Source organism: Hyla sarda, chromosome 5 (assembly GCF_029499605.1).
Source record: "Hyla sarda isolate aHylSar1 chromosome 5, aHylSar1.hap1, whole genome shotgun sequence".
In the NCBI taxonomy this organism is placed as follows: domain Eukaryota; kingdom Metazoa; phylum Chordata; class Amphibia; order Anura; family Hylidae; genus Hyla; species Hyla sarda.
In genome coordinates, this window is record NC_079193.1 from 13,892,705 (window position 1) to 13,919,249 (window position 26,545).

General features: G+C 40.6%; 1 protein-coding gene across 2 annotated transcripts in view; it reads left to right on the forward strand.

Moving 5' to 3' along the window:
• AGMO (alkylglycerol monooxygenase) overlaps window positions 1-26,545 on the forward strand; it is a 294,582-nt gene that overhangs the window by 22,574 nt on the left and 245,463 nt on the right. For both annotated transcript variants that reach the window (XM_056518904.1, XM_056518905.1), the window contains one exon: window positions 13,955-14,106. In XM_056518904.1, the coding sequence (XP_056374879.1) occupies window positions 13,955-14,106 (152 nt within the window). The remainder of the gene's footprint in view (window positions 1-13,954; window positions 14,107-26,545) is intronic.

The window sequence follows — 26,545 nt, forward strand, 5'->3', positions numbered from 1 at the left end:
ACCAAAGGAGTCTGGAGCAGCTTAAAGGGATTGTCTAGGATTAGAACAATGCTGCTTCTTTTGCACCACTCATGTCCACAGGTCAGGGATAGTACTGCAGCCCAGTCCCACTTACTTTTAATGAAGCTGAGCTGCAACACCAGACACAACCTGTGGACAGGAGTGGTGCTGTTTTTGCAGAAAAAGAATTAGCATAGTTCTAATCCTGGACAAACCTTTTAACTTTCCTCTTCTCATTGAAAAGACTGATCGCTCAGCTGAGCTGATGTATAGAATGACCAGGAGAGAGTTTGGTCGGCATCTTATGTGAATGACTCCTTGATAAAGCCCTAAGCGAAACGCGTTGGAGAACCGGAGTGGAGGTGCGGAATCCTGCGCTGCTCGTATGTGCTGCTATGGCCATTGCTGCCATCCTCTCCCTACCTGTCCTCCCCCCCCACTTTTTTTTTGCACTGTCACTTTGCCATATGAATTTGTCTATAAGTATTGATTTGTTTGCACTTGTTTATGTGTATTTGGCGCGATTTTCAGGCACAATCCTGTCAGTGTTATATATATATTTTAGCACACTGTTTGCACTTTTTAGCTTCCCCCTTCCAGCAGCATAGTCTTACACTCTATATATTGACTCCTATTTACTCTTCCTTTTGTGGGCACTAACATTTGGACTCTCCTCCTGTCTCCTTCTGATTAATTTTTTATACAATACCTACATTTACTTTTTCCTTTATTATATATACAGTGATCCCTCAACTTACAATGGCCTCAACATACAATAGTTTCAACATACAACGGACTTTTCTGGACCATTGTAACTTGAAACCAGACTCAACATACAATGTACAGACAGTCCAGACCTGTAAGACGTGTCACAACTGGAGAAACTGACCAATCAGAATGGGCATTCACTGGTAAATCACCTGTATTACTGAAGTGTATGCACTGACTGGTGTCTGGTAGTGCCCCCTACAGTACAGGGAGGTATTACATGTTCTGTACTCTTTACCTGTATTACTGAAGTGTATGCACTGACTGGTGTCTGGTAGCGCCTCCTACAGTGCCGGAAGGTGTTACATGTTCTGCAGTCTTTACCTGTATTACTGAAGTGTATGCACTGACTGGCGTCTGGTAGCGCCTCCTACAGTACAGGAAGGTATTACATGTTCTGCACTCTTTACCTGTATTACTGAAGTGTATGCACTGACTGGTGTCTGGTAGCGCCTCCTACAGTACAGGGAGGTATTACATGTGCTGTACTCTTTACCTGTATTACTGAAGTGTATGCACTGACTGGTGTCTGGTAGCGCCCCCTACAGTACAGGGAGGTATTACATGTTCTGTACTCTTTACCTGTATTCCTGAAGTGTATGCACTGACTGGTGTCTGGTAGCGTCCCCTACAGTACAGGGAGGAAGTTCTGTTCTACTCCTTACCTGTGCCAGGGTTAGCTGCTCCTTTGGACACCAAGTAAGGGCGGCTCCATTTGGGACTGTGTATATACTGTACAGGACCCTGAAGAAGCTCCTGTCCTCTTAAACCATTGTTTCCCAACCAGGGTGCCTCCAGCTGTTGCAAAACTACAACTCCCAGCAGGCCCGGACAGCCAACGGCTGTCCGGGCATGCTGGGAGTTGTAGTTTTGCAACAGCTGGAGGCACCCTTGGTGGGGATACACTGACATAGACAGTAATTTACAGCTCCCAGCAGATCTTTCTTACTTTTATATGTAAGGATTTGCTTTATCTGTATTAGTTATCTACTTATTTTTCTTTAATCCTCACTTTTGGATGACATTTTGGGGCATCAGAACCAATTACCAGGTTTCCATAGAGTAATGGTCTCAACATACAATGGTCTCAACATACAATGGTCGTCCTGGAACCAATTAATATTGTAACTTGAGGGACCACTGTACACACATTTTTATTCTTTTTATATATTCTATTAATGCTGTTTTTATCCTGTCCTTAGTGTACTGTATTCTTGTAATAATATATTGATATAATAAAAACAATAATATATCTTATATGAATTTGAATCTAAATTTCTTTATATATACACTTGGGGTTACATGTGTGCGCACCTGGTGTCCTAGGTATATATCCTATGTGTATGGCAGCTTTACTCAGAGTAGCCCTGGAAATGCCCATCAAATGTTACTTGTAGTGATCTGTCCCCCGAGCTATTATTTCCACTATTCACCTAGTATGTGTATATATATATATATATATATTTTTTTTTTTTTTACTGATTAGATACGGAAACATATTTTACCAGATATGGAAACATATTTTTACATATCTGTTTCTTTTTTCTGATTGTTTTTCATTTATTTATTTTTGTACATCATTATGGAGGCAGCCATCTTGCCTGCGCCGCATTACACAGCATTTAGACATTATGCTTTACAGCAAGCCCCTTGGACATAGGCTACAATAGTCGGTAGTTGTCCAATTAACATGAATGGGGAAGGTGTCTGTGCATGCTCTGTGACCTTTTCAGAAGTTTTTTCTCACAGGGAGGGGGAGGGTGAGCAGTAAGCAAGATCTATTGAGTGTACCACTGTTATCTATACACTGGTGTAACCTTTCTCTATACTTTCTCTATACTCTTGGATCATAGGAAAGAGACTGCTGGGAAATAATCTGTACTGAACAGGAAGTCTCAGCTTAGTTATAGGCCTAGTGGCCAGAGTGGAAATTGCAAGATATCATGATTAATAAAACATTATAATTATATATATATATATATATATATATATATATATATATATGTTAAAATTACAAGAAACATCTCCTGAAAATTCATAAAATATAAGTAAAAATAAATACAGTAAATGCTGATCCTTAGAGCATCTAAACTACTAGGGTCTCCCAACCTTCCAAATACAGACCCCAGACCAGGCACCCCAAATAAAATACCATCCTCAAAGGAGACACCAGACCAGACTCATCTCATATGCAATTTGTCATCAGAGAATGACCAATTGTTTAAATACATTTTTCAGGATAACCCTACTTTTTAAGAATTTTTACTATCTATATTATAAAATAATCCTGCAATCTTGCAGTTCCTTTCCTGGCCACTAGGCTTAAACTAAGCTGAGACTTCCTGTTCTGCACAGATCACTTCCCAGCAGTCTCCTCCTTATCATCATAGGTAGGATTAGTGACACCAGTGTATAGATAACAGGGATGCACACAGCTGTTGCTCACAGATCAGCCTCCCCCTCCCCATGAATGAATTCTGCACAGGTCACAGAGACACCTTTCCCATTCATGTCAATGGGACAGCTTCACTCTGTTGTTGATATGTATATGCGACTTGCTGTAAAGCATATCTCTAAATGCTGTTAAAAACAGCTCAGGCAAGATGGCAGCCCCATAATAATAATAATAATAATAATAATAATAATAATAATAATAATATACAAAATAATATATAAAATATAATAATAAATAAAAATTAGTAAGAAAAAAGAACATATTTCAGTATTTATCTCTAATCCATAAGAGAAATAAATCGTCTATATATTTTTTTTTTACTGATTAGTGTTCATCTCTAATCCAGATATATAGCGTCTATATATATATTCATATTTATATATATATATATATATATATATATATATATATATATATTTTTTTTTTTTTACTAATAAGTGTTTCCCAACCAGTGTGCCTCCAGCTGTTGCAAAACTACAACGCCCAGCATCCCCACACAGCCTTTGGCTGGGAGTTGTAGTTTTGCAACAGCTGGAGGCACCCTGGTCGGGAAACATTAATCAGTAAAAAAAAGATATATAGACGATTTATTTCTCTTATTGCAGTTCTTTACGTTGTGCCTGGTGCAAACTCAGCTCTGCTCCATTGACCGATGCAGTGGTCAGATGGGCTTACTGTAAAGCCCTGATATGATCCACCGTGATATTTCATATAGGCAGCCGGCTTGGCAGTGACTGCGCGCTGTGCGCTCTGCTATGCCGAGGGGCTGCAGAATCTATTAACCTCCTCCATGTGCGATATCACTTCATTACTTCACGTAGAGCCCAACGCTGCATTTTTATTCCGAATTTTTTTATTTATTTATTTTTTTGTGCTAACTGCATAGAAACAATCCATAATTGATGAGCTGCGAGGAACATTCCGGAGCAGATAACACCCCTCAGGTACTATATTTTGTCATCCTGCATGACTCCTACAAAGCCACAGAGTATCTTAAGCCGGTTCCGCCCTCTCCAACAAATTAAGAGGCCAAATTCCTGGGGAACGCCAATTATCCCGAACGCTGAGCCACAAATTCGACACGTTTTCTCTTCTCTGTGAAATAAGATGTGGAAAAGAAAAAAAAAAGGTTGAGCTGAGTTCGTTAGACGCAGAAAAGATTTGTTTGCTCTGCGTCTTGCCTGTTGATTCCTATCTAACTCCATTCTGGGGTTGTCCAGTAATGGAGTTGAGCGAGACAAGCCTCCTGTTCTGATTCGTTCTGAAGTTTGGTGGGCTCGCGGCTAGCTGAACTTTCCAACAATGCCAGGTTCGGCTTGCGAGAGCCTGGCAATGTCGGGAGTGAGCTGCAAGTACAGCTCAGCCCAGCAAGGAAGGGGTTTATTAGTGCTGCCGAGCAGCACTAGTTAACTCCTTGAAGTTGGGGCTTGTTCACATTATACAGCCATCTGTAAGGCTGTATAATGTATATAGTGAAAAGAGTGATTATTACCATCTCGTCACTGGTCCGGGGTTCTTCTTGTGTAGCTCTGCCCCCCTAGTGACTTCATTACTAAAGGCAGAGCAACACAAGAAGAGGCCCGGACCAGCGGCGAGATGGTAAGTATCACTCACTTCCCTGTATACATTATACAGCCATAATGTATAATGTATACACTCCTCCCCCAAAGGATTTAAAGGGGTACTCCGGTGGAAAACATATTGATTTTTTTAGGTCATTATAAGTCAACTGGTGCCAGAAAGTTAAACAGATTTGTAAATTACTTCTATTAAAAAATCTTTACCCTTCCTGTACTTTTTAGCAGCTGTATGCTACCGAGGAAATTCTGTTCTTTTTGAAATTATTTTTTGTCTTGTCCACACTGCTCTCTACTGACACCTCTGTCCGTGTCAGGAACTGTCCAAAGCAGTATAGGTTTGCTATGGGGATTTTCTCCTTCTCTGGATAGTTCCTGATACGGGCATCAGGTGTCAGCAGAGAGCACTGTGGTCAAGACAAAAAAGAAATTCAAAAAGAACAGAATTTCCTCTGTAGTATACAGCTGCTAAAAAGTACAGGAAGGGTAAAGATTTTTTAATAGAAGTAATTTACAAATCTGTTTTACTTTCTGGCACCAGTTCAGGTTTTCCATCGGAGTACCTCTTTAACTACCGCTCAACCCAGCAAGATGTCACAGTAAACCAACCAGAGGATTCAATGGTTTATTTGCGCCGATCACTGTGAACCGAACATTCTCCGATAGTCCCGGAATACTCTTCCACCAGATCGGGCTTTGGCACACCAGGCAGTTGGATTGCCGAGGCGCCAGTCCGACCATGCTGTGGTCTTCCGATTCTAATATATGGCCCCCATGCATGTTGTTCACTGGGTGTCAGATGGTTCCATGTTGACCCAATCACCTAGCGATTGCACATTGGCAGATCAGGTGACACCATATACCTAAAACAACCTCTTTAACCTTGGTTCTTATTCCTCTTGGTGTTACCTTTGTGGGTCTGTAAGCAGCCACCCTTTGGAGAAATCTACTGTTGTGGTCCCAGACTCCTGATAACATTCCTTCCTTTCTGTCCCAGTTCTGAAACCACCAAAAATCCAATACTTCCTCGTTGAGCGGTTGCTCAGTACTACTACTCCCAGAATGCATTCCTTTTCCTCAGCTCTTCAACAGAGTCCTCTCACGGTGCCTATGACCCTCCCACAGCACTCCTGCTAGTTCCCTGGTCAGTGCTGCTGCAGAACAGCTCATTGCTTAGCAGTCAGTAAATCTGAAGCTGTTGTATTCATTCCCTGTTTGCTCCTCTGCCTCTCTGCTGAAATACAACTCTTTCAGCAGAGATCCAGATGTAGCAGAGCTGAATGGGCAATTTAACTCTTTGCGATAAGGTAATGGAATAGGTCTGTCTGCAATGACCACAGGTACTACAATTGCTCAATACTACAATTCCCAGAATGCATTGATTTCCCTCAGCTCTTCAGCAGAGTCCTCCCACGGTGCCTATGACCCTCCCACAGCACTCCTGCTAGTTCCCTGGTCAGTGCTGCTGCAGAACAGCTCATTGCTTAGCAGTCAGTAAATCTGAAGCTGTTGTATTCATTCCCTGTTTGCTCCTCTGCATCTCTGCTGAAACACAACTCTTTCAGCAGAGATCCAGATGTAGCAGAGCTTAATGGGCAATTTAACTCTTTGCGATAAGGTAATGGAATAGGTCTGTCTGCGATGACCACAGGTCATCGCAGACAGACCTATTCCATTACCTTATCGCAAAGAGTTAAACCGCACGTTCAACTCTGCTACATCTGGATCTCTGCTGAAAGAGCTCGGTAGGAAGTCTTGTCACCGGCTGCAGCTCAGGGCTCAGGTTTCGCCCGCAGTCAGAGAGATTTCAGCATGAATAAAAATCTAGCGGGGCTGACAGAATCCACTCTCTGGCCCGAGACCCCCCTTAACCAAAGGGGAACAAACTGGTGAAAATCATTAGCAGCCGAGTGAAAGATTAATACGACATCGATTTCATCCTTTCCCAGGGAGCAGATTTTTATTTTACCCATTTGGATAAAAAGTTTCGCCACATCCTTCGAAAAAAAAAAAAAAAAAAACTATTCGGGGCCTATGGTGCCTATATATCAGATTAATAGTCCATGAATCAGGGGTACGGTCCCCGTCGTAAAGCTTCTCTACGTCCGGGCCGGGAAGTGTAATCGCTCCTGACAGGATTTAATGGATACATGACGGGATTGTTGGGGAGTTCCTTGTATTACCTTGCAGTCCCTACAACAAAGAGGGAATTCAGTCGTAAAAGTGACTCAAGAAGGTCGGAGGAGGTGGAGAGCGGCATTAGAAGTAATACATGGGGCCCCCGGTTGATGGCTGCCAATAAGACATGTTTGCTAACAAGACATATATAGGGAGTGTATGATGCATTCATGTTACAGGGCACTTGGATGGTGGGTCGTAATGCTTGGCTGCTGGGGGGGACAAGGGGAGGCATTGGGCATGGGCCCAGGAAGAGACTGACGTTGACTGTAGGTGGTGATGGGGTTATTGGGAGAAGAAGTTGGGAGGAGTTAAAGGGGTACTCCCGTGGAAAACTTTTTTATTTAAATCAACTGGTGCCAGAAAGTTAAACAGATTTGTAAATTACTTCTATTAAAAAATCCTAATCCTTCCAGTACTTTTTAGGGGCTGTATACTACAGAGGAAATGCTTTTCTTTTTGTATTTCTCTTATGTCACCACCACAGTTCTCTCTGCTGACCTCTGCTGTCCATTTTTGGAACTGTCCAGAGCAGGAGAAATCCCCATAGCAAACACATGCTGCTCTTGACAGTTCCTAAAATGGACAGCAGAGGTCAGCAGGGAGCACTGTGGTCGTGACATAAGAGGAAAGCATTTCCTCTGTAGTATGCAGCCCCTAATAAGTACAGGAAGGATTAAGATTTTTTTAATAGAAGGAATTTACAAATCTGTTTAACTTGCTGGCACCAGTTGATTTATAAAAAAAAAAAAAAGTTTTCCACGGGAGTACCCCTTTAAAGGGGTACTCTGATGGAAAACATTTTAATCCTTAAAAAAAATCTTAATCCTTCCTGTACTTATCAGCTGCTGTATGTTTCACAGGAAGTTCTTTTCTTTTTGAATTTCCTTTCTGTCTGACCACAGTGCTCTCTGCTGACACCTCTGTCCATTTTAGGAACTGTCCAGAGAAGGAGCAAATCCCCATAGCAAACCTCTCCTGCTCTGGACAGTTCCTGACATGGACAGAGGTGTCATCAGAGAACACTGTGGTCAGACAGAAAGGAAATTCAAAAAGAATCAAAAGATTTTTTTTCAAAAGAAGTGATTTACAAATCTGTTTAACTTTCTGGCACCAGTTGATTTAAAAGAAAATGTTTTCCAGTGGAGTACCCCTTTAAAAAGGCAGTTCGGCACCAATTGGGAAAGATTACGGATGGTCTATGAGATAGTCTTGAAGCCTTTCCACCTAAAAAGTTGCTGTGAACTGCAAGTGGGTGTAGGCTTGGCCATTGGGTCACAAGGAGATAAACTTGGGGTCAGAGTATTTTGCTCAATGTATGGTTGGTGGTTGGGCTGGAAGCCAAGAGAGGTCACAAGGGCCAGTTGGGTAAGGGTTGCCTGGTGTGCTCTTGAGGGCCTCTGCAAGGAAGCGGTAGAAGGATGGCGCAGAAAGCAGTGAAAAAAGAAAAAGCAAAGACGCTCCCCTGCGAAGTATCGCTAGCAACAAGGATCACAGGAAGGGTACATCACTGCTTACCAATACGGGTTGTGTAAACACATACACAACGATGGTAAACGTACAGTGATCGCCCGACCTACGAATGGCCCCGACATACGATCATTTCAACATACGATGGCCACTCAGAGGACATCGCATGTTGAAGGCAGCATCAACATGTGATGCTTTTCTATGTCGGGGCCATCGCATAAACGGCTATCCGGCAGCGCAGACTGCTTCAGCTGCCACCAGATAGCCATTTAATGTGCCCCGTATGCTCCAGTGAGTGTCACTCACCTGTCCTCGCCGTTCCGGACCGTCCTCTTCAGGCTCCGCTGCGTGGCCGTCGCTCTCTTTCGTCGTCATCACGTCACCGCGCACGCCGTCCCGTCATCCAGTAGCGACGTGATGACGGCGATGGAGAGCGACGATCCAGGGCAGCGGTGACGGTCCGGAGAGGCAAGGACACCCCGGGGACGTGAGGACAGCGACGATCCAGGGTAGCGGTGATGGTCCGGAGCAGCGGGGACACGTAACGATGGTTCATTTGGAACCAATTACCATCGTATGTTGAGGGATCACTGTATGGAGGAAATACAAGCCCGTCTGCAGCCTTCCTGAACTAGGATCATCAAAAAGAGCAGGACTTCATGGGTACAGGATTCAGGGCACTGACCAGGACATGGAACCGCGGGACTAGAGGTAATCCACCAACTGGTTTATTGCCAACAATGCAATGCGTTTCGCTGCGCATGCGCAGCGAAACGCATTGCATTGTTGTCAATAAACCAGTTGATGGATTACCTCTAGTCCTGCGGTTCCTTATCCTGGTCAACATCGTGAATCCTGTACCCATGAATTTCTGCTCTATTTGATGATACTACTCCAGGAAGGCTGCAGAAAGCAGTGTCACAACCTTGATAGTTTCGGCTAGGAAGGACCGGACATGGAAGAGGATGGCCTGATGTTCTCTGCTTAGGCCATCATTAAAGGCTGGGTGCATTGTCAACCTGGGTGGTGGGAACTCTATTGGTGGAGTCTACTGAGGGTGCCAAAGAGGTGTCACCTTGGAAGGAGCTAGAGGAGGGTGAGTGGTGCTGAGCTAAGATACAGGAAGGTTGCAGACTAACCCACTGGGACGAGGTGAAAGAAAATAGTTTGTGGAGATCTGCATCATCGACCTGGACAACCGGAGGCCTGAAGTGTCATCCAGTCAGTTCAGTCCTAAGGTGGAGACTGGACACAGTCAGTAGCTAAAGAGGTGGTGTAGTATTGGTGGCAGGGCCCGGATTGGTGAAGATCATCCATCTGTTACGTGTCTGACAGTAGATTCCAAGTCAAGAACTGTGTGAAGCAACATAGTCCTGAGGGTAGGTCTCCTGTGGAATTAGTACTTAATTAATTACTGTACTCTAAAGTATTACAATCTGTTTAATTTGTGTCTGAAACATTAAATAAACGTGAAAGTCTCTATCCATCTATCTATTTATCTATCTCATATCTACCTGTGGTAGCCACGGGGGGGCTAGGAAAATACTTTATCACTGCGTGACGCCAGGGCACTGTTAACGTATACATGGTCAGAGGTTGGAGACAGCTTCTCCTGGGCCAGACACGGGGAGTAAATGAACACACCGATGTCAGGTTATAGACAACTGTCTTTGCTGAGCAGGGTGAAGAGGGTGCAGAGGTGCAAAGTGAGAGGGTGCAGTGTAACCCCTTCGGAGTCCTGTTGCCATGCTGGGACTCCCCCCACTACACTATATGGGCAAGACTGGGCAACATGGGTAACATGCCAGGCAGGGTAACATGGGTTTACACTGCTCTCTCTTATTAAAGATACCATAATACTCATAGATCACATACATAGAAATAACATAAAATAATTATAAAAATATATATTAACTCTTGGTAAAGTGCGGAGACATAATTAACACAGCAATAAATCTCTCAGTGGGCCCAACACTGTGCTGTAGGTCCGCCCAAGGCAATCCAAAGCCACAGGACTGCCTTTAGTGCTAGGACACCACATGTCTGTCCATCTATCTATTTATCTATCTATCTATCTCATATCTATCTATCTATCTCATATCTATCTATCTATCTCATATCTATCTATCTATCTCATATCTATCTCATATCTATCTCATATCTATCTATCTATCTATCTCATATCTATCTATCTATCTTCTATTTCATATCTATCTCATATCTATCTATCTATCTATCTCATATCTATCTATCTATCTATCTCATATCTATCTATCTCATATCTATCTATCTATCTATCTATCTATCTCATATATATCTATCTCATATCTATCCATCCATCTATCTATCTATCTATCTATCTATCTATCTCATATCTATCTATCTATATATCTATCTCATAGCTATCTATTTATTTCATATCTATCTATCTATCTCATATCTATCTATCTATCTATCTCATATATCTCTCTTCATCACTTTCTGCAGTGGTGATCATAACAAAACAGTCATATATTATTATTATTATACTGTGGCCTCATACAATTTTGAGGCACAGGCCTGATCTTTCAATATAATAATAATAACACTATTAGTGACTACAATAAAGTTCTCATCGTTCCTCTAGGATTATTGGTATAAATCTGCTTCCCGCAGCCATTTTTCAGGTGGATTTGTGTCGGCGCGGCGCCCCCCCTGACAGGGTAGTAAATTGCCGCCTTGTTCCAGGTCTGGCACCTGTGCAGGAAATGGGAGCTTTCAGTAACCCCCTTTTTAGCTTTGTGCGGTGAGTGGCAGTGCCCCATTATCCCAAGTTAAAACGTGAAACAATTGGAACCACATTCTATAAATCCCCTCCTGCTCGCGCAGCAGATCGCCATCCGGTTACGACTCTTTGTACTTTGCGGTTTTCTTTCTTCCTTTGCTTTATGTTATAATGAAGACTGGAATATTTCTGTACCTTGTATTTCTGAATGAAATATGTTACACCTCCTGGAAATCCTGCATAGGGCAACGGAGCCGTAAGATTTATTACAGAATGGACTTCTACCCGCTGGTATTAAAGAATAAGCTTAAAGAAGTGCAAGCTCTGTGGTCGGGTCACGTCTCCTCAGTATACAGACATATTTAAAGGGGTCAGCAATATGTGACCATGGCAGCCGGGTCTCCTCTGAGCAGTGTCCAGTGACGTCCATAGACATGTGGTTGTGTCCGGTACTGCAACATAAGAGCTGCAGTGCTTCAGCAGGTGCACTAGTGGGGGCGCCAAACATTGGACCCCTAGGACTCATACAATATTGGTCTATCGTGAAAGACACAATATCATATCTATCGATCTCATATCTATCTATCTCATATCTATCTGTCTCATATCTATCTATCTCATATCTATCTATCTATCTATCTCATATCTATCTGTCTCATATCTATCTGTCTCATATCTATCTATCTCATATCTATCTATCTCATATCTATCTATCTCATATCTATCTATCTCATATCTATCTATCTATCTATCTATCTATCTCATATCTATCTATCTCATATCTATCTGTCTCATATCTATCTGTCTCATATCTATCTATCTCATATCTGTCTGTCTCATATTTATCTATCTATCTTATATCTATCTGTCTCATATCTATCTATCTCATATCTATCTATCTCATATCTATCTGTCTCATATCTATCTATCTATCTCATATCTATCTGTCTCATATCTATCTATCTCATATCTATCTCTCTCATATCTATCTCATATCTATCTATCTCATATCTATCTATCTCATATCTATCTCATATCTATCTATCTATCTCATATCTATCTATCTATCTATCTGTCTCATATCTATCTATCTATTTAACTATCTCTCATATCTATCTATCTCATATCTATCTATGTCATATCTATCTATCTCATATCTATCTCATATCTATATATCTATCTCATATCTATCTATCTATGTCATATCTATCTATCTATCTATCTATCTATCTATCTCATATCTATCTAATATCTATCATCTATCTATCTCATATCTATCTATCTCATATCTATCTATCTCATATCTATTTATCTATCTATCTCATATCTATCTATCTATCCAGCTATCTCATATCTATTTACCAATCGTATATTTATATATTCAAATTCAATCTGATCTGTCAACATCCTGTCACAGAACAGTGGTCTCCAAACTGTGGCCCTCCAGATGTTGATGTGGTTGACCACTGGTGTATGGCGGGACCACAGGTGTAGTGATGTAGGTGGTGGGATCAGATGGAATTAACCCCGGGGGCAAGATGTTATTAACCCCTAGTGTTCATGATGCCAGAGTGGTTTTCGGGTACCGTAACCACACGAATGGTATCTCTGCTATTCCAATGGCTAGGTAGCGAAATGAGAGTCCACAACCAGTTATGGTTTAACGAGGGTTTTACTGAGTTTGAGACAGATGGAATTATCTTCACTGAATCCCAGAGAGGTGGCCAGGAACCCAGAAGGACCTCGCAGCTTGCTGGGACCAGTTATACTTGTAATTAACTTGACTCGAGATTGGACTTGACTATGTGCCAGACTTGACTAGTTTCAGTGACAGCAGACACAGACTTCAGACTTACTGGAATGACTGTAGCTTTTGGGGTTTTCCAGATGCTGATCACTTGCACTGAGATCTCTGGTGGTTGCTGTGCTCAGTAAAGACTGATGGTACAAGAGGGAGAATTGTAATGACCGCCCCTTTATATAGTGGGGGGCTGGACTAAAGCCCATTGGTCAAGCTGCAGGTCATAGGTTAAGCTGGTGCTCTCTGGGAGAACACGTGACAACATAACATGTGACAGACTTACACAGGTCCTTGAGACCTCCCACAGGTCCTCTGTACTATGTATATATAAGGATCCTGTCCAGGCATTAAAGTGATATACACAACATTATGGAACAACAGGGGGAGACCTTGCAGGGGAGCCCCCAGGTAACTGAGGGAATCAACCTGACAGGGCCTAAGGTTTGTACAGGGCCATGTGCTGTACTGGGACATCACATTGCAAAGCTACAACTCCCAGCAAGTTGGCTGTTTGGGCATGCTGAGAGTTGTAGTTTTGCATCTGAAGGGCCATAGTTTGGAGACAACTGCTACAGAGCAGGAGGAGCTAAGCAGATTGATATATAGTTTAGCATAACATATTTATTGAAATCCCAGATCAATCTCTGCTTAGGAGTCCAGTGGGCGGTTCCAATCAGTGACTGACAGCTATGTCTAAATGCAATCATCTACAAAAAGACTGTTAATCACTAAATAGAACTGAGCACCCAGGTATAGGAATTGCAGGTATTGTTTCTGAACAAATTACCACTTATACTAAACTATATTTCCACCTGATCTATAACCTGATGTCAGTAGATTAGAAGACCTTTATAATGGTGTCAGGTTCCCTTTAAAATATGAAGAATACTTTACTATTAATACATGTTTTACTTTTATTTTTAATTTTTTTTATAAAACAGTGTTGCCTTCCGAGGTGTTGAGGTGACCACGTACATCTACGTATGGAATCACTATAGAATAGCAGAACTGCCGTGGGAGTCTCCTTGGACCTGGTGGTTGACATTCATTGGTGTAGACTTTGGATATTATTGGTTCCACAGAATGGCGCATGGTACGTAACATATCAGTTTACAAGAATATAACTACTATAATACTGCTCCTATATACAAGAATATAACTACTATAATACTGCTCCTATATACAAGAATATAACTACTATAATACTGCTCCTATGTACAAGAATATAACTACTATAATACTGCTCCTATATACAAGAATATAACTACTATAATACTGCCTCCTATATACAAGAATATATCTACTATAATACTGCCTCCCATATACAAGAATATAACTACTATAATACTGACCTCTATATACAAGAATATAACTACTATAATACTGCTCCTATATACAAGAATATAACTACTATAATACTGTTCCTATATACAAGAATATAACTACTATAATACTGCTCCTATATACAAGAATATAATTGCTATAATACTGCTCCTTTATACAAGAATATAATTACTATAATACTGCCCCCTATATACAAGAATATAACTACTATAATACTGCCTCCTATGTACAAGAATATAACTACTATAATACTGCCCCTATATACAAGAATATAACTACTATAATACTGCTCCTATATACAAGAATATATCTACTATAATACTGCTCCTATATACAAGAATATAACTACTATAATACTGCTCCTATATACAAGAATATAACTACTATAATACTGCTCCTATATACAAGAATATAACTGCTATATTACTACCTCCTATACACAAGAATATAACTACTATAATACTGTCCTTATGTACAAGAATATAACTACTATAATACTGCTCCTATATACAAGAATATAACTACTGTAATACTGCTCCTATATACAAGAATATAACTACTATAATACTGCTCCTATATACAAGAATATAACTACTATAATACTGCCCCTATATACAAGAATATAACTACTATAATACTGCTCCTATATACAAGAATATAACTACTATAATACTGCCCCCTATATACAAGAATATAACTACTATAATACTGCCTCCTATATACAAGAATATAACTACTATAATGCTGCTCCTATATACAAGAGTATAACTACTATAATACTGCTCCTATATACAAGAATATATCTACTATAATACTGCTCCTATATACAAGAATATAACTACTATAATACTGCTCCTATATACAAGAATATAACCACTATACTACTGCCTCCTATATACAAGAATATAGCTACTATAATAATGCCTCCTATATACAAGAATATAACTACTATAATACTGCTCCTATATACAAGAATATAACTACTATAATACTGCTCCTATATACAAGAATATAACTACTATAATACTGCCTCCTATATACAAGAATATAACTACTATAATGCTGCTCCTATATACAAGAGTATAACTACTATAATACTTCTCCTATATACAAGAATATATCTACTATAATACTGCTCCTATATACAAGAATATAACTACTATAATACTGCTCCTATATACAAGAATATAACCACTATAATACTGCCTCCTATATACAAGAATATAACTACTATAATACTGCTCCTATATATAAGAATATAACTACTATAATACTGCTCCCTATATACAACAATATAACTACTATAATACTGCCTCCTATATACAAGAATATAACTACTATAATACTGCTCCTATATACAAGAATATAACTACTATAATACTGCCTCCTATATACAAGAATATAACTACTATAATACTGCTCCTATATACAAGAATATAACTACTATAATACTGCTCCTATATAAAAGAATATAACTACTATAATACTGCTCCTATATACAAGAATATAACTACTATAATACTGCCTCCTATGTACAAGAATATAACTACTATAATACTGCTCCTATATACAAGAATATAACTACTATAATACTGCTCCTATATAAAAGAATATAACTACTATAATACTGTTCCTATATACAAGAATATAACTACTATAATACTGCCTCCTATATACAAGAATATAACTACTATAATACTGCTCCTATAAACAGGAATATAACTACTATAATACTGCTCCTATATACAAAAATATAACTACTATAATACTGCTCCTATATACAAGAATATAACTACTATAATACTGCTCCTATATACAAGAATATAACTAATATAATACTGTTCCTATATACAAGAATATAACTACTATAATACCGCCTCCTATATACAAGAATATAACTACTATAATACTGCTCCTATATACAAGAATATAACTACTATAATACTGCTCCTATATACAAGAATATAACTACTATATTACTGCTCCTTTATACAAGAATATAACTAATATAATACTGCTCCTATATACAAGAATATAACTACTATAATACTGCCTCCTATATACAGGAATACAACTACTATAATACTGCTCCTATATACAAGAATATATACTATAATACTGCTCCTATATACAAGAATATAACTACTTTAATACCGCTCCTATATACAAGAATATAACTACTATAATACTGCTCCTATATACAAGAATATAACTACTATAATACTGCTCCTATATACAAGAATATAACTACTATAATACTGCCTCCTATATACAAGAATATAACTACTATAATACTGCCTCTTATATACAAGAATATAACTACTATAATACTGCTCCTATATACAAGAATATAACTACTATAATACTGCTCCTATATACAAGAATATAACTACTATAATACTGCTCCTATATACAAGAATATAACTACTATAATACTGCTCCTATATACAAGAATATAACTACTATAACACTGCTCCTATATACAAGAATATAACTACTATAATACTGCCTCCTATATACAAGTATATAACTACTATAATACTGCTCCTATATACAAGAATATAACTACTATAATACTGCTCCTATATACAAGAATATAACTACTATAATACTGCTCCTATATACAAGTATATAACTACTATAATACTGCTCCTATATACAAGAATATAACTACTATAATACTGCTCCTATATACAAGAATATATCTACTATAATACTGTCTCCTATATACAAGAATATAACTACTATAATACTGCTCCTATATACAAGAATATAACTACTATAATACTGCTCCTATATACAAGAATATAACTACTATAATACTGCCTCCTATATACAAGAATATAACTACTATAATACTGCCTCCTATATACAAGAATATATCTACTATAATACTGCTCCTGTGTATTTTTACCTATAAAGGGGTAATATAGCTATCTGACATTGATTTACAATACTGATGTAGCAGAGCTGAGTGTGTTAGTTAGATCAGGGGTGTTTCACACTGCTACCATTAAAGCATGGGGGATAACATGTCTGATCGTGGGGGTCCGGCAGCTGGGGACTTCCGCCGCGGCACCCCAGTCATCCGGTGCGTGCCAGATGACTGGCGATCACCGCCGCCATGCCCCCTCCATTCATGTCTATGGGAGAAGGCGTGACAGTTGTGTATGAGCCATCACGCCTCCTCCCATAGACATGAATGGAGGGGGCGTGGTGTGACGTCACCATCACGGAAGCACCAGGCTTCCGTGAATGATACGCTGCAGCGCCAGCCTGGAGATCGCGGGGTTCTTAGCGGCCGGACCCCCCCCCCCCCGCGATCAGACTTGTTATCCTCCTTTGGATTGGGGATAACATGTCTAGGGGCGGAGAACCCCTTTAATGATAGCACTGTGAAACACCCCGGATCTTCACGGATGCCAATAACTAACACACTCTGCTCTGCTACATCAGTATAGCAATACAATAAGCATAGAGTAGATCAGTGTTTTCCAACCAGGGTGCCTCCAGCTGTTGCAAAACTACAACTCCTAGCATGCCCGAACGGGCATGCTAGGAGTTGTAGTTTTGCAACAGCTGGAGGCACCCTGGTTGGGAAACACTGCATTATATCTACTTGCTGGTTTCTTGCTCTGCAATGTATATATCCTGCCCTAAATTCCGGCTGTCCGGGCATGCTGGGAGTTGTAATTTTTGCAACAGCTGGAGGCACCCTGGTTGGGAAACACTGCAATATATCTACTTATTGGTTTCTTGCTCTGCAATGTATATACACTCCCCTAAATTGCGGCTGTCTTCGGCTGTCCGGGCATGCTGGGAGTTGTAGTTTTTGCAACAGCTGGAGGCACCCTGGTTGGGAAACACTGCATTATATGTACTTGTTGGTTTCGTGCTCTGCAATGTATATACCCTTCCCTAAATTCCGGCTGTACGTGGAATGTTCCCTTCCATATAAACACAAATCCCCAATTATGACTTAGTTATATTCCTGTGGATAAGATTCCATGACACCGTACTAAGTGCAGCATGTGGCGAAAACAGGACTTCTCCGGTTTCCTCCTAAACCTTGTCAATACGGGCAGATTTTTCCATCACAGCTAATGGAGGCGCCATATGTCGCTGTCAGCTAGCTATAGTACCTGAGCTTGACATCTGACTCCTCCCTGCCCTCCGGGCATATTTGACCCCGACTAAACGTTGGCACGGCTTATTCAATCAGTATCACTGCGGAGGCATTCCTTAGCTTCATTCTAGCTACCAGGACCTGCACGATCCTTCCATAAGGGTCATATCGCTTTAAAGGGGGACTCCGGTGGGAAACGTTTTTTTTTTTTTTTTTTTTTTAAATCAACTGGTGCCAGAAAGTTAAACAGATTTGTAAATTACTTCTAGTAAAAAATCTTAATCCTTCCAGTACTTATTAGCTGTTGAATACTACAGAGGAAATTATTTTCTTTTTGGAACACAGAGCTCTCTGCTGACATCATGACCACAGTGCTGTCTGCTGACATCTCTGTCCCTTTTAGGAACTGTCCAGAGTAGGAGAAAATCCCCATAGAAAACATAGGCTGCTCTGGACAGTTCCTAAAATGGACAGAGATGTCACTTTTTAGCTGCTGAATACTACAGAGGAAACTCTTTTCTTTTTGGAACACAGAGCTCTCTGCTGACATCACGTCAGCAGAGAGCTCTGTGTTCCAAAAAGAAAAGATTTTCCTCTGTAGTATTCAGCAGCTAAAAAGTACTGTAAGGATTAAGATTTTTTAATAGAAGTAATTTAAAAAAAACTGTTTAACTTTCTGCCACCAGTTGATTTAAAAAAAGAAAAGTTTTCCGCCGGAGTACTCCTTTAAACTCAAGTCGGTGTGATATTCTGGGTTAGAAATCATTAAAGAGAAAATGTTTACTTTTCCTTATATACAGCAGCATAGTTTATTATTAGAGAGTAATGTAGTGGTTCTTGTGTATTCCTTGTGCTTACCTGTTTTAGCTGATGTGGCAGGCATGTTTTTTTTTTCCCAGCGGTATTGGATGCAATTCTATGTATTCTATGAGTACTGATTTCCTAATGCTGCCTGTATTTCCTATAAATCCTTTGGCCTTGCAGAGTAAGGGGGGTGGAGTCTCATCACTGCACCTGGTCATCTAAGTAGGCTGCTGGTGCTGGAGATCAGCCAGGTAAACTGACTACAGAGGGAGGGGTATAACTACTATATATCCTGACCCCATAGAGATAGCAGCAGTATACAGATAGAGCTGGAGGGGAAATGTATAACTACAATATATCCTGTTCCTGTAGAGATAGCAGCAGTATACATATAGAACTGGGAGGGGAGGTGTATAACTACTATATATCCTGATCCCATAGAGATAGCAGCATTATATAGATAGAGCTGGGAGGGGAGGTGTATAACTACTATATACACTGATCCTATAGAGATAGCAGCATCAGTATACAGATAGAGCTGGGAGTGGAGGTGTATAACTACTATATATCCTGATCCCATAAAGATAGCTGCAGTATACAGATAGAGCTGGAGGGGAGGTGTATAATTACAATATATCCTGATCCCATAGAGATAGCAGCAGTATACAGATAGAGCTGGAGGGGAGGTGTATAATTACAATATATCCTGATCCCATAGATATAGCAGCAGTATACAGATAGAGCTGGGAGGGGAGGTTTATAACTATATATCCTGATCCCATAGAGATAACAGCAGCAGTATACAGATAGATCTGGAGGGGAGGTGTATGACTACTATATGTCTGGTCCTGTACAGATAAGTACTGGAAGGATTAAGATTTTTTTTAATAGAAGTAATTTACAAATCCGTTTAACTTTCTGGCACCAGTTGATTAAAAAAAAAAAAAAAGTGTTCCACCGGAGTAAAATTTTAATCTAAAATGTAATTCCCAATATGAATAAAAAATCCTGAAAAAGGAAATTCAAGAGGTTAGCCCATCTTTAATTAGAACAGCAAATACAAGGAAATTACTGACATATTCTCCCTGTATGGCACATGTTGTCAAATGCTGCTTGAGAAATTGCAGTGGTCCCAGGGATGTCCTGGCTATATTCAACAAAGTTTTCATTCGGTTAAGCTGTCCTTATACTTTTAAACATGTCCTCCTTGACTTACAGCACCAAAATGGTCTTCCTCAACACCGCCTCCAACAAGTTAACCATGGAACTTAACATTGCATATGATGGACCGCCTGTACCAGCAGCGCAAAGTAGTTACAAATTTCCTAATGTAGCAGACAGGTGATTTTTGAAGCCGGTGTGACTTTCAGCTGAAGCATTGGCAACTACAGCAATCAGTTGCAATACCCAATAAAGGAGAATTTTTGGAATGTTTGGAAAAAGCTATTTCATTCCCCAATACCTCTGTGTGGCGAGCATCTGCCAACAAAAAGGGATTCTTTAAAGGAGTACTCTGGTGCAGACTACTCCTGCTCCGTCCTGCCTGGGCTGCAAAAAAAAATGAAAATAAACCATCACTCACCTTCCTGGGTCCCAGCAGAGCGCCACTACAGCTGATAGGTCCTCCGGTCCATCTTCTTCATACTTCCGTGTGAACGAAGCGTCACGTGTCGCTCAGCCTATCACCGGCCGCCGCGATGTTCTGCCTCGGCCCATAATAGGCTGAGCGCCATGTGACGCTTCGTTCACACGGAAGTATGAAGAAGATGGACCGGAGGACCGATCAGCTGTAGTGGCGCTCTGCTGGAACCCAGGAAGGTGAGTGATGGTTTATTTTCATTTTTTTTGCAGCCCGGGCAGGACGGAGCAGGAGTAGTCTGCACCAGAGTACTCATTTAAGAAGCTTTATATTAGTGCTAAAAACCCTAAAAAATCCACTAGGTGTGGCCGTGATGTCCCAATTGGGGCGTGACCGTGATGTCCCAATTGGGATGTCACGAACCTCCGGCGCTGCACCCGATGCTCTAAACGAATGCCGGGTGCAGCAGGGAGATCGTGGGGGTCCCCAGCGGAGGAACCCCCGCAATCAGACATCTTATCTTTTGGATAGGGGATAAGATGTCTACGGGCGGAGTACCCCTTTAAGGCACACTTTTTATTCTTTTTTAAAGTAGTACAATAACAGAAATGCTATGTCCATATGGCTATTGTTTTAATTATATTATAATATATAGAATAAAACAAAAACCTTACAAAAAAAATTTTTTTTTCCCGATTTCTAATTTGCTTCGCTGTATATTTTATGGCAATATGAAAGGTGTCATTGCGAAAAACGCAAAAAAAAAAAAATGCAAAGTGGCTGTGTTCGCGAGGAGTTAATAGGCAGCGTACGTGGAAGATTCCCAGCACCGATACATTCACCTCGTATAGTCCAGAGCATCTTTTCCATGTTAAGAATTTTCCAGGTTGGTTTCCATTCCACCGAACGCTTCCCAATAATTCCCTTTCTGGGGGAAACTCTGTATATAGGAAAAAATGGTCGTACCTGTATATTTGTCCGAGAGGGAATTAGCAACTACAGTGATCCCTCAACTTACAATGGCCTCAACATACAATAGTTTCAACATACAATGGTCTTTTCTGGACCATCGTAAGTTGAAGCCAGACTCAACATACAGGCCCTCATTTACTATTCTAAACCCGACCTCTTTTGTCGGGTTTTTTTGGCGCATCTTTGTCTGCGCCATGTCGCAGACATCGTGCGCCAGTCTGCGACGCGATGCGACATTTTTTCCCGACGGACCCGATGTGGATTCTCCCAAACCCGAAAAACGGGCGTTACCCGACATTTCTGAGCTTTCCCACGTATTTATTAAGGTTTCCAACCCAAATTTGTTGAATTGTTGTGGATTTTTTCCCGACAGCTCAGAGGAGTTGGAAACCAAAACCTACAAAACCCACGTGCGACAAACAAGATGCGACATAATAATAAATATCGGGGGGAAAAAGCAGTCGGGTAAGAAAGCAAGACTTACAACCCGATTTTCTTAGTAAATGAGGGCCACAATGTACGGACAGTCCAGATCTGTGAAACATGTCAATGGCTGGAAGAACCAACCAAACAAAATGGGCATTCACTGGTAAAACCCCTGTATTACTGAAGCGCATGCACTGACTGGTGTCTGGTATTACATGTTCTGTACACTTTACCTGTATCAGGGTTAGCTGCTCTTTTGGACACCAGGTGAGGGCGACTCCATTACTTGTTTGGGACACTGTGTATACTGTACAGGACCCCTGAAGAAGCTCCTGTCCTCTACATAGACCAGTGTTTCCCAAGCAGGGTGGCCCCATCTTTTGCAAAACTACAACTCCCAGCATGCCCGGACAGCCTTTGGCTGTCCGGGCATGCTGGGAGTTGTAGTTTTGCAACAGCTGGAGGCTCCCTGCTTGGGAAACACTGACATAGACCGTAATTTACATCTCCCAGCAGATCTTTCTTACTTTTATATGTAAGGATTTGCTTTATCTATATTAGTTATCTACTCATTTTTCCTTGTCACTTTTTCCTATTTTTGGATGACATTTTGGTGCCTTTAGAACCAATTACCAGGTTTCCATAGAGTAATGGTCTCAACATACAATGGTTTCAACTTACAATGGTCGTCCCGGAGCCAATTAATATTGTAACTTGAGGGACCACTGTACAAAGTGGGAAGCGATTACTTTTGGCGGATAATTCTATTGGTTTTCTAATATTGGGCTCACACCCAGAATGCTTTGTCCGTCCTGATACGTTTGAAGTGCGGTGACCTCTTCTCTCTTACAGTTATTGGGCATCTTTGCTGTATAATCATCTATATATAATCTATAATCTATCATTATAATCTTGTGTCGTCTTCCTCTAACACTTCAGGACACTTCTATACAGGATTTCCTGGACTATTATTTGCTACTAGTGTTGTCAGTGGAAGTTGCTGTTTTCCGCACCTTGTCTTGTCTCCATGGGATGGTCTGTGTCTGTTCTCAGAATTAGAGATGAGCGAACTTACAGTAAATTCCATTCGTCACGAACTTCTCGGCTCGGCAGTTGATGCCTTATCCTGCATGAATTAGTTCAGCTTTCCGGTGCTCCGGTGGGCTGGAAAAGGTGGATACAGTCCTAGGAAAGAGTCTCCTAGGACTGTATCCACCTTTTCCAGCCCACGGGAACACCTGAAAGCTGAACTCATTTATGCAGGATAAGTCATCAACTGCCGAGCCGAGAAGTACGTGACGAATCGAACTTACTGTAAGTTCGCTCATCTCTACTCAGAATGGCAGGGACTACAAGTTTCAGTCTGTCTCCTGTTCTTTGCTTTTATTGCCATTATTTGCATCATCTGCTATGATCCCCTCATAAAGTAGTTAGGCCCCCTCCGTGCCCCTATATAGTAGTTAACCCCCTCTGTGCCCCTACATAGTAGATAACCCCCCTATTCTTTGGATTGGGGATAAGATGTCTAGCAACAGAGTACCCCTTTAAAGGGGTACTCCGGTGGAAAAAAAAATTTTTTTAAATCAACTGGTGCCAGAAAGTTAAACAGATTTGTAAATGACTTCTATAAAAAAAAAATCTTAATCCTTCCAATACTTATTAGCTGCTGTATACTACAGAGGAAATGGTTTTCTTTTTGGAACACAGAGCTCTCTGCCGACATCATGACCACAGTGCTCTCTGCTGACATTTCTGTCCATTTTAGGAACTGTCCAGAGCAGCATATGTTTGCTATGGGGATTTTCTCCTACTCTGGACAGTTCTTAAAATGGACAGAGATGTCAGCAGAGAGCACTGTGAAAACCATTTCCTCTGTAGTATTCAGCAGCTAATAAGTACTGGAAGGATTAAGATTTCTTAATAGAAGTAATTTACAAATCTGTTTAACTTTCTGGCACCAGTTGATTTAAAAAAACTAAAGTTTTCCACCGGAGTACCCCTTTAAGGATCAATAGGAAAATCAGCTCTTTAGCACAAACTTACTTAATAAAAATACTAAATATTACAAATTCAAGTTTTTTTGTACTATTTTTTTTTATGGTAAAAAAAAATATATTTTCAAAACGTAATTTTTTTAAATGTTTTTGTAAAACAAGGGAACATTTTTCCTATTTTATTTAGACTTTTCCTTTCATAGAAGGCTTAATACTTTGAGATGACAGACACGACGTGGTGCAGTGAGTCAGGACATGAGAGGTCTATACTCTTACATTTTGGCAGAGTTATGTGGAAAGCAGAATGACTGGCGTAGTCTTCCCATGCCTCTCGCTGGAGTAATCCCTCTTCCGGAGAGTAAATTGTTCTAATGTGAAGTGGAGTTCATGTCTTCTGGGGCAATAGTGGGTGTAAAATGGAGATTACAAATACTTAGTAATTCAAGGAAACAGACGGGATCTGCTTTTCTCTTCTGCTTTTCGTAGACGTTTGTGGCAATTGGAGATTTTTTAAAAACTTTTTAATATTTTGAGTTGAAACCCGTTGAAATTATTATTATTTTTTAAGTAGAACTGAGCTACAAGTCAACTTCTTTGGTATCATCCATATAACCTTTTCCCTGTCGGTCCAAAGCAGGCCTGGGCGAAAGCTAATTTTGCCGCCCCTTGACCCCAACCATTGGCCCCGTCCAATGTATGGAGGCGCGCACGATGTCAGGATGTTGGACGGACCTGACCTTAGTGATCGCCCCCTGTTTGCCTCGGAGGTGGCATTGTGCTCCTCTAGCAGGCTAAAAAATGCTGATTATTATAGTACAGGTGGGGTGGGGGTACCGTGGTTTTGGGGGATGGGTGAGTGCTTTGGATGCTGGCTAACTTTATTGTAGTAGGCAGAGCGGTGCCCCTATCAAGAGGTCACTCTAAGCAGCTGCCTATTTTGCCTAAGGGCAGAGCTGGCCCTGGTCCAAAGCCAAGTTACAACTGAAACATGGCTGCTGGCCACCATTCTAGCTCCCCTTGTGGTGGTTGGCCACCGTTTTCTAGATTCCGGAATGCCAAATGTGTCTACAGAGATGGGAGCCAATGTCTTCTGTCACTGCAGGACCAGGCAGACTTTTTATTCATGGTTGGATCAGACGTATTGGATGTCACACAACTTTCCTAACAAACAAATACAGTGGGGCAAAAAAGTATTTAGTCAGCCACCAATTGTGCAAGTTCTCCCACTTAAAAAGATGAGAGAGGCCTGTAATTTTCATCATAGGTTATAACCTCAACTATGAGAGACAGAATGAGGGAAAAAAATCCATAAAATCACATTGTCTGATTTTTAAAGAATTTATTTGCAAATTATGGTGGAAAATAAGTATTTGGTCACCTACAAACAAGCAAGATTTCTGGCTCTCACAGACCTGTAACTTCTTCTTTAAGAGTCTCCTCTGTCCTCCACTTGTTACCTGTATTAATGGCTCCTGTTTGAACTTGTTATCAGTATAAAAGACACCTGTCCACAACCTCAAACAGTCACACTCCAAACTCCACTGTGACCAAGATCAAAGAGCTGTCGAAGGACACCAGAAACAAAATTGTAGACCTGCACCAGACTGGGAAGACTGATTCTGCAATAGGCAAGCAGCTTGGTGTGAAGAAATCAACTGTGGGAACAATTATTAGAAAATGGAAGACATACAAGACCACTAATAATCTCCCTCGATCTGGGGCTCCACACAAGATCTCACCCAGTAGTGTCAAAATGATCACAAGAGCGTGAGCAAAAATCCCAGAACCACACGGGGGACCTAGTGAATGACCTGCAGAGAGCTGGGACCAAAGTAACAAAGGCTTCCATCAGTAACACACTACGCTGCCAGGGACTCAAATCATGCAGTGCCAGATGTGTCCTCCTGCTTAAGCCAGTACATGTCCGGGCCTGTCTGAAGTTTGCTAGAGAGCATTTGGATGATCCCGAAGAGTATTGGGAGAATGTCATGTGGTCAGATGAAACCAAAGTAGAACTTTTTTGGTAAAAACTTAAAGGGGAACCTCTGGTGGAAACAAATGTTTTCAAATCAACTGGCTCCAGAAAGTTAAACAGATTTGTAAATTACTTGTATTTAAAAATATCAACTCTTCCAGTACTTATCAGATGCGTAAACTATAGAGAAATTTGTGAATTTCTTTCCAGTCTGACAATAGTGCTCTCTGCTGACATCTCTGTCCGTGTCAGGAACTGTCCAGAGCAGGAGAGGTTTTTAATGGGGATTTGCTTCTAATCTGGACAGTTCCT